We start from the raw sequence: 9,961 nt of genomic DNA, 5'->3' as shown, positions 1-9,961 counted from the left end.
CTGCTATTGTCGTGTTGCAGCTCTCAGCTTCTTACTTTACGTAGTTGTCTATTCAGAAACACCATGGTAAAAAATGCAGGCTCATATGTGGCAGCTTATTCTTCTTGTTTGCAAATTTGTCACGTGTCAGATCACACACATTTTTATTAAACATAGTAAATACAAAAATGCAGTTTTAAAATGGTGATTTTTATTTAAGGAAAAGGAAGCTTTTCAAAACCTTTATGACTCCAGTGAACCACAATCAGATCCATTATCCACAAATAAGAGAAAACTGGGAACTGGCAAACCTTAGGAGTGATCGGCCTTCCATAATTACTCCAGAGCACGACAACGACGACTCATCCAGAAGTTCACAAAAAAACTCAGAACATCTAAAGAATTGCAGGCCTCACTTACCAGAGTTAAGGTCAGTGCTCATGATTCAACAATAAAAAAGAAGCTGGGCGAAACTGGCATCGATGGGAGTTTCAAGGTGAAAACCACAACTGACTTAAAAAGAAAACAAAAGCATGTCTCACATTTGCCAAGAAACCTCTTGTTAATCTCAAAGACTTGTGGAAAAATATTCTTTGGACTGATGGCACAAAAGTTTAATTTTTTGGACGGTGTGTGTGCCATGCTGTGATTGATGGAACCATGAAATCCACCATCTACTAGAATATCTTCAAGGACAATGTTTGGCCATCGGTTCCTGACCTCAAGATCACGCACACTTAGATTATGCAGCAGGACAACGACCCAAAACATACCAGCAACTCCACCTTTGAATGGCTTAAAAAAATAATAAAAAAATTAAGCTTTTGGAGTGGTAGAGTATAAACTTGAATCCAATTAAAATATTGTGGTGTGACCTTAAATAGGCAGTTCATGCTGGAAAACCATCCAATGTGGCCGAGTTAAAACAAAAAGTGGGCCAAAAGTTCTCCACACCAACATTTAGGACTCATTACCAGACATCACTGCTGCAGGTGGTACAGCCAGTTCTTAAGTTCATGGGGAAAATACTTTATTCCACATACGTTCATGAAGGCTTGGAGATTTTTATTCCCTCTTTAATAAATAAAATCACCATCTATTTACTCCTTCTTTTATTTACTCAGATTATGTTTATTCATCTGTCAGTGACCTTAGATTTTGTGACATACTGCACATTTAAAGTTATTTGAAAAATCATAGCCAAAGCCCCCCCTGCAGTTGGGATGTTAATGTGCTGCACTTCTTCATGCTCCAAATCAATAGGTGTTGGTGTTTCCCTCATGAGTATCCCACGAAGAGCACAGCAGCTGTTCAGATAGTGCGGTTTCCCCAAACACAAAGACACTACACCCTGAACTTGGTTAATTAGCCAGCTGTAGTGCTAGAAAATTCTTGGTTTTCCCCTCAGGGTCCTCATCAAATGAGAGCAGTGCAAGCAGAACATCACTCAAAGGAAATGTTTCGTATAAACTGTATTTTTTTTTAGAAGGTATAAAAAGCACACAGGAAAATGACAGTAACAGTCTGTACGCACAAAACAGATCAATAAAAAAATTGGCTTTTTGTCATGAAACAGTCATCAGTGGTCTTTAGATTTAAGTAAACAACAAACACCAATATCTACAGTACTGTGTGTTAGCTTTTTTCTATAGGAAGTAGTTCCTTACACAAAGTTTGGAGTTGTGTCAAAAGGATATTAAATAGTAGAATTTAATGCACATATGGATCAACCAAAATGGTTAAAATGCACTGATAAATAAGGTTGAGCAGGATCAAACAAACAAACATGGAGGACGTAGCTTTGGCAGAAAGAACAATTGAAATCCAACTTCTGGTGAAATATGCAAACAGGAATTTTATCTACTGGTTTACTTCCCCCAAGGAGACAGGAGGTGAGGAGCTTTCCTGCATGCACTGGGTGAGAGGCCATGAAATGTTTATAAGTTTAAGGTAAACATGGATTCATTATCATGCAATTATATTCCCAGACGCTTTTTCTAAGATGTTAGCCAGAGATCTGAAAAGATGGCCTTTTAAAAGACCCAGTAAGTAAAACATAAGAAATTTGATGTTGACAATAATCACTGGTTGACAGCTCACACAATGTTACCAGAAGTTGACACAGATATGCTGTACAGCTGAAATGAGTGCTCAGAAAATATTGTCAGCAAGGAACTCCATCCGCACTGTCTTTCAATAGCTTTAAATACGCATCTGGTGGATGAAAATAAAATATTCATCATTTCCAGTACGGCCAACTTTACATAGATGTGTGAAATAATTTCCATAAGTTAAAAAAAAGAATGAAGCCACTCAAATATATTTAAGTTAATTGATAAAAAGTATATATATAAGCAGAATCCACAAGCATAGTCCAATGACCTTCACAGTGAAGGCTGTAGTTCCCTGCAGTCCTGGAGATCTGAACCTCCAGGGTGACTTTAAGTCTCTTATTTGAACACATGATCTGATAAACCTCAAGCTCATGTTTGGCTTAGGCTGTGCTCCTCAGTCTGCACACAGTTGTCCAACTGTGCTCCATGCTATGCAGGTGTTAGGTTACATGTCCAGGTGTGGGCAATGGCTGCTGGTTAGTGTCCTGTGTCCAAGTCTCTCATGTATTCCTGAAGCGCCTGCAGCCTGGCATCAATCTCCGACAGCTCAGCTCCCGTGTCTATAGAGCTCTCTGTGGTATGCAACAAAAGCAATATTTGTGTGGTAGCCAGATTTGATTTATTTCAAGAAATGTTGCAAGACATTAATAAGTTACCTTTGTCTTTAATTCTGTAAGTTGGAGTACTGCATAATGGATTTCTGCTGAGAAGGCCTCCTCTAGACTAGAACAGATGATTTGTACATATAAGCAAAAGGCTTTTTTAAATTTTTCTTTCTTAGTATGTGGGAAGGGGGGGGCGACGACGACTTCAAAACCAAACATTTCCATGAGGAACAAAGAGAGCTCAGCATAAGAGTCACAGTCTTGAAGTAAGACAACCTGTTTCACATGTGTGCCACATGCTTCATGGGTAATCCGATCACATGCGGGCAGCTCTATGTACATGTGCTCACATCTTTACAAAAGCCTTCCTGACATATTGACCGCTTGTGGTCAGCTCTGTTATCTGCTCTGCATGTAAATAAACATGTAACAGCTGAGCAAAATGGACAAAGCATTTTACCGTAGTTACCACAGCAAGATCGAGTTAATGCCAACAACAATCAAAATACAAACTAGAGGGAAGAACTATAGGCCAGTACTGTATGTCCTGTTGTAACAGTCCATATTTAGATGGTATCATCTGAAAGACATTCACATGTTGCCATTTCCTTCTCATTACATGCTTGGAAATGAGTAAGAAGTAAAAACTTATATGATACTTGAAACTTTTAATCTAAATTACAAATGCTCCAAATAATAAAAAAAATTGTACAACTATAATCTCTATTTTCTGACAAAGATCTGACTTTTTCTTTTAATTGACCTGGGTCCCGAAGATCTAACTCAGTGAAAGTTTTAGTCGAGAAAAAACATCTTCAGTATGCCTTAACATCAATTGAAAATATTTTCAACCTGCTAAACCAGTATGAATAAATGTGTCCTGAAAGCATCCTTGATGCATCCCATACAGCACTGTTTCTCAAATGTGGGTACGCGTACCACTGCGGGTGCTTCAAGGCATTTCAGGGGGTATGTGAAATTAAAAAAATAAATAAATAAATAAATCTTTAAATAAAATAATATAAGAATATATAACTATTTAACATATTTCAATAAATGCAAGTGTACAATCGTAAACTGAATTTACATTTAGATTTACACCGTTTCATTCCTCCCAAAATCCCACATTCTGACGTGAATTGAAACCCACACGTTACGAGTGAAATATTCTTCAGTCACTGTCGCCTTGACAACGCAAACAATAGAGTCCTGGTTGAAGCGTAGTAGAGATGTGTTTTGCACGGTTAAAGTTTAATAAACCAACACAAATGACAAAGTGCTGTATTTCGTGATTTATCTTAACCAAAAGTACTTTGCAGTGGCTAGGGGGCACTTGGCTGAAAAAATATTTCACAAGGAGTCTGTGTTGCAAAAAGGTTAAGAACTGCTGCCGTAGTGTTCAGAACTGCCCGTTAGTGATCGCCCAGGACATGATTGGTTGTGAGCAAACCCCAAGACAGTTAAATATTGTTGGTTCTCACTGTTTCATATATTATATATATATATATATATATATATATACATACACACACATATACATACATACACACACACACACACACACATATATATATATATTTTTTACTATGAATTAATGAATGGAATAAATATATAAAACGATGAATAAATACTCACAACACTAGGTCCATTGTAAGTCTGTTTTCTTCCTCTGCACAAAGAACAATGAAATTACTGACAAAAACAGGATATTTCATATAACCTAACCAGATTAATTCCCTTACCTATAAAGAGTTTTGGCCATTTCATCCGTATCCACTAATGAGCTCTCAGAGGAGTTCCTGCTGCCTCTGCGCTCTATAGACAGACTCCTGCCTCGGCTACCAGACCGGGCAACCTGTAGATAGGCCTCTCTGGAACGAGAGCGGCCCCTCTCAGGGATGATGGGTGATGTCAGCATGTCCCTTCGCACCTTCCTCTGTCTGACACAGAAATCAAGGGTGTTGAATAAAGCAGCTTACAAATAAATACTTGTGCCATTAGTGGACAAAAAAACACAAAACAAAAAGAGCCAACTTTTTGAGTTCTGCCTCTCTCTGCCTGCGCTGCCTGTCTTGGATGTAAGCAGTTGGGTCAAAGCGAGGCACCCGCGACCCTGTAAGACAGTAGATAGTCGAACACTGAGATTGTTAAACATAATTATTACCATTTAGCAAACATCTTGAGTAGAATTAGTACCTGTGGGGGAAGGAGACAGCCTGGGTATGCGAGCATGTGGCCCTGAAGAGTCCGCTCTTCTTCCTCTTTCCACTGACCTATGCGCTCTCTCTTCTGCCCGTTCCCTAGACCCGGAGCGAGCCCTTGCAGTCGCATAGCCATATCTCCTCTCACGTGAAACAGATCGATAGATTTCCCCATCAACTCGGGAGCTCACATGACCAGAGACAGGAGTCACTCTGCTGCGGATAAACCAAAAGAGCAAATGGGCTCAGTGTGGGGAGAACATTCACATGCCAACTGTTCAGGCTACAATTGAGGTAAATGAATAATTTGAAGAGAGAGAGAAAGTAAAGATATAGTACACGCTTAGATTGTCTAACCCTCTCCGTAGTAACGCCAGCTCATTGGTGAGACTTTTGACACGAACACGAAGAGCACACTCTGATGCTCTCAACTCCTCCAACTAGATGGGAAAGAAAAAGAAAAGGTTCAAACCTGATGAGCAGGAAAGAAACCTGGAATATTTTGCCACAGTGTTTTTTTTTTTTTTTTTTTTTTTTTACCTGCTCCACCAGGAGACGCTGTTCCTGGCACTTCTTGCTTGTTGACCGCTGACTTTTGGCTCTCTCCTTGACAAGTTGCTCCTCCAGCGTCCTCACCACATCTTTGATCCTCCAGTCCTCTCTGTTGGTCATGGAGCCACTTCCACTAACCTGCAATCGCTCCAAAGCCTTGACCATGGTTTCCTTTTCTTCTTTAACAGCAGCCAGCCTTGGAAAAAACAGAGTGCCCACCATCAAGAGAATGCCTAAAATCCTTTTGTTACTGTCAGTGACAGAAAAATGATGTGCAACCTACTCTGCCCGTAACCGCTGTATTTCTACATCTGCAGATTTGTTAACTCCATGAGAGGTGAGACTACTGAGCTCGGCCCTGAGGGCTCGGATCTCTTTCTGCAGGGTCGCTGGGTCAGGCTTTCCCACATATGGCAATGGTAAAGGGTAGTGTATCCTAAACAGGCAAAACAGTCAGCTAATCAAAACAACGTTAATTACAGGAAATAATGTAATGTTTAGAAAGGAAATATGGCCAAAAGAAGTCGTACACTGATCATTCAGATTAAAATGAACTTCAGAACAGTGAAATACAAACCTGTCAAACTCCACAGTATAAATGAGGATGAGATATCTTTTGGCAGTGAGTGCAGATGACTGCTGATGGCTACGAGGACGGCTTACCACTCCTGCTTTTCTGTTGCGAAGCAGCTCTAGGTCAGCGTATGTCAATAGGTCAAGCGTAACAGAATCACTCGTCTGCAGAGAAAAGTCTAGTTAAGACATGCAACATCAAGAGGAAAATGGAAAAAAGTTTTCTGAAAATCGGAATATGCCTCAACAAATAGTACTGACGTTTTATCTCTATCTTTATATGGGGGGAAAAAAAACCAAACATTTCCTTCCTGGTCCTTTCCTTTTCGCCCATGTCCATATACATGAATTATAAGGCGACAAAGAATAAGACAACTCTGGATAACTGCACTTTTCATTCAAGTGGAAACACTGAACTGGAAGGACTGAGTCTCCTCCTCGGCTCACACAGCCTCAAGCAAACGTGTCTGTTCTAATTTTCTTGTTGACTTTGTTCATTTTTATTCCACCTCTACATCCCCCCTAAATTTCCATTTACGCATATAATTTGGAAATATCACAGTACCTTTCTAACAGCTGATTCCAACATGCTACAGAAAATTGGAAATTGCTTGAAGTTGCCAGTTTTGCGAGTCAGATCTTCAATATCTGGGGGGGTGGGGAGTAGGGTAAAAAAAAAAAATTTAAACAGCACAACAAAGATAAAATGTACCTGTAATAACATGTTTTTTTTTTTAAACAAATCTATGTATACCACTTACATGCAGGATCAAATTCCCCCCTCCACTGATCGGCGGTCAATGCGTCTGAGATCTCCACTATCAGCACGTGCTTGTCCAACTCAATTTTCACAGAAAATTCCACTCCTCGAAATACAATATCCTCCATCACCTCAGAGCCTTCCTCCATTGCTTTGGGCCTGAGCAGGATAAATATGATAGTTGGCCTACTACTGAATAGGAATACGGTTTATAAACAAAGGTGGGTGTTAAAATTTCATATTTTTATGTGATGCTACAAAATATATGAAATACTTTATCCCACTTTATATTAATGTATGCCATATACATACGTATACACCAGGTGCCAGATTAAATACTTTAGACATCAACAAGGCAGTTTGGCCCAGACAGATGTTTAATATTCACTGGATTTTCTCTGACCATCTTCTGTAAACCCCACAGATGGTCGTCATGAAAATCCCAGTATATCAACTGTTTCAGAAATACTCACACCAGTCTGTCTGGCATCAATAAGCATGTCATCTTCCAAGTCCCCTAAATACTCTTTCCAGTCCTGATGCACACTTTGGATGTCAGTACATCTTGAGCATGCCTACATGCCTAAATGCATTGAGTTGCATTTGTTAATTAGTGTTAATTAAAGATAATAAAATAGAAACAATGTCAGGGGCAGTTTGAGAGAAGGCAATGCATTATCTTTAAAAAAACTGTATTTTAATTTTATATTTCACATTTGACAGTATTCTATAAGTTTGAAAATAGGATGCAACCAAATCTTTAACGATGTTAAAGATGATAAAAACTGAATTAGAGTTGTGTTGTGTAAAAGGTACAATGTCTAAAATTTATACATGCAGTTTTGTGCAGACAACAGGAATGACTTAGTAGTAAAAACACAACAGACACTATAGAGAATGATAAAGATGACTAGGTAACAATCCTCTCTGTGGTTTAAGCGAACTTGCACTGGAATGAATATTTTGAAAGAATCCACAATATCGGATTTAATCCGGTTTCACCTGACTCACTTTCCAAAACCTGTTGTTTTCCCAAACACACCACAGAGGGCGCTCGCGGTCATAGTCTATTTTAAAAGACATTTCAGCATTTCCACTGAAAAAAGTTCAAATTAAAAAGTGATCTCAAAGACGAAGGACAAGAGGATGGTATAATTATTTGTCAAGTGACGTCTTAAGAAGGAAGATTTTAATTGTGTCTCCGGTTATGGGTTAAAACTTAATTTCACACTTGACTTCACTTTCTCTCGTGCAGCGACGGTGAAATGAAATCTGTGTTAACCATATCTTTTTCTGCAACAGTAACCTTTTATTCACTTAAAACGTAAACTGTTTATTGGTTAAAAATAATGTTATGTGAAAACACTCTACTGAGGTGATAAAAGCAAGCTTCTATATAAATATACTGTATTTATTTTATGATTGTGAAGAGGTCAGCTAGCAAGTTACCGTATTCGCTATAATAATAACTGACCAACGTTAGCTACTGTTAGCTAGCAGTGACAATATCTTTAGCGCCTTTCATTTCAAATGACTCACACACAGATAAATAAACTATTTTGTTTTAAAGCCGCGTTGCACTCCTCAGTGAGGGACAAACCCTAAACAAACCTACGATGACTTTACCTTTAGTTGCACTGAAGGACGTAAATACGGCTAGCTGTCAGTGCACAGCTTCTTAGTAGACAGACATCGCTGGTAGTTGGCAGAGTAAAGTACATGAAGCGATTAGTTGATTGACCGGTTATAGTGGAGTCCAAAACGATCTGCAAAACCCTTCAATCTGCAGCGGCTCAACAACCGGGAACCGTTAAATTCTTCTTCATTTGGGTCTGCCGCTGCAGCTCTTCCTCTGCCTCAGTCCGACGGTGGCTCGATGCCTTTCAGGCGGATCGCTGCCCTCCAAAGGTGCTCAGCTGACACTACCTTCACAATTAACATTTTAATCCCTATATATATATATATATATATATATATATATATATATATATATATATATATATATATATATATATATATATATATATATATATGTATGTGTATATGTGTATGTGTGTATATATATATATATATATATATATATATATATATATATGTATACATGTATATATATATATATATATATACACACACATACACATACACATATACACATATATATATATATATATATATATATATATATATATATATATATATATATATATATATATATATACACACATACACACATATATATATATATATATATATATATATATATATATATATATATATAACAACATACACAACAGTCACTCAATTAACTGGAGACTTAAAAAAGGAACAATAACTAAAAATTTGCAACAATATAATTTAGTAATATAAGACACTGTTTTTTCTTTTAATTGAGTTGAACAAAGAAAGAAAGAAAAAAAACAAACAAACAGTTTGGTCCTGGACAAGTTAGAGCATTTTTCTGTTGTACAGTGGGACAAAATATCTGTCAACAGGTGCAGAAGTCTGACTGAGAGGAACAGTAAACACCTGACTGTAGCGGAAACATTAAAGGATTGTTAAAAAAAATATTTCTGTTGAACCAGAATTAGAAAATAATTAAATGATTTTCATAAAATCTTTTTGTATTTATATATATATATATATATATATATATATATATATATATATATATATATAAATAAATAAATAAATATAAATATATATATATATATATATATATATATATATATATATATATATATATATATATAAAAATATATATATATATATATATATATATATATATATATATATATATATATACAGGTTGTTGTGGTTCATATAACTTTTTTTTGTTTTTTTTTTTACAATAAATACATTCATTGAAACTCTGTCTCTCCCACACAAGTTAAAAAGGTAATTTATATCTGCTTGGTCAGGTCATTATAGCTCCATATATTTGAGCTTCTCTGCATAGTTTGTAGCTGGTACAGATTACAGATGTACATAAATAACAGAAGGGAAAAAAAAGTGATCATATAAACACCAGTATTTTCCTCACTACTTTTGATTTGTGTTTATTACACAAATAGTTTAAAGATGTTATACCTGTTTTTAATTCACTAAATGGTTTCTCATCTAGAGGAACTTTTTCTTGAGCTACAAAATGTAGGTTGATCATTTGCATGCTTTGCTTGC

The 9,961-nt window shown here is 36.9% G+C and overlaps 1 protein-coding gene across 3 annotated transcripts; it reads right to left on the bottom strand.

Annotated features, from left to right (window-relative positions):
- Window positions 1-1,435: 1,435 nt before the first annotated feature.
- On the bottom strand, window positions 1,436-8,599 carry ccdc61 (coiled-coil domain containing 61). 3 transcript variants are annotated; one of them, XM_079247188.1, is made up of 13 exons: window positions 8,411-8,599; window positions 6,786-6,943; window positions 6,590-6,672; window positions 6,029-6,189; window positions 5,735-5,887; window positions 5,440-5,647; window positions 5,239-5,339; window positions 4,895-5,115; window positions 4,733-4,811; window positions 4,441-4,638; window positions 4,334-4,367; window positions 2,750-2,816; window positions 1,436-2,665 (listed from the first exon to the last, which is right to left on the bottom strand). In XM_079247188.1, exons 2-13 carry the CDS (start codon window positions 6,931-6,933, stop codon window positions 2,571-2,573), a joined length of 1,548 nt encoding a protein of 515 aa, XP_079103314.1. In that variant the 5' UTR covers window positions 6,934-6,943; window positions 8,411-8,599; the 3' UTR covers window positions 1,436-2,570. The 3 variants fall into 3 exon arrangements, with proteins under 3 accessions (XP_079103314.1, XP_079103315.1, XP_079103316.1); XM_079247189.1 differs by having other exon boundaries at window positions 4,895-5,112; XM_079247190.1 differs by having other exon boundaries at window positions 5,257-5,339.
- Between the last annotated feature and the right edge of the window lie 1,362 nt (window positions 8,600-9,961).

This window comes from Telmatherina bonti (assembly GCF_933228915.1).
Source record: "Telmatherina bonti genome assembly, chromosome: 10".
In the NCBI taxonomy this organism is placed as follows: Eukaryota; Metazoa; Chordata; class Actinopteri; order Atheriniformes; family Telmatherinidae; genus Telmatherina; species Telmatherina bonti.
This window is presented reverse-complemented; position numbering and strand designations above follow the sequence as displayed.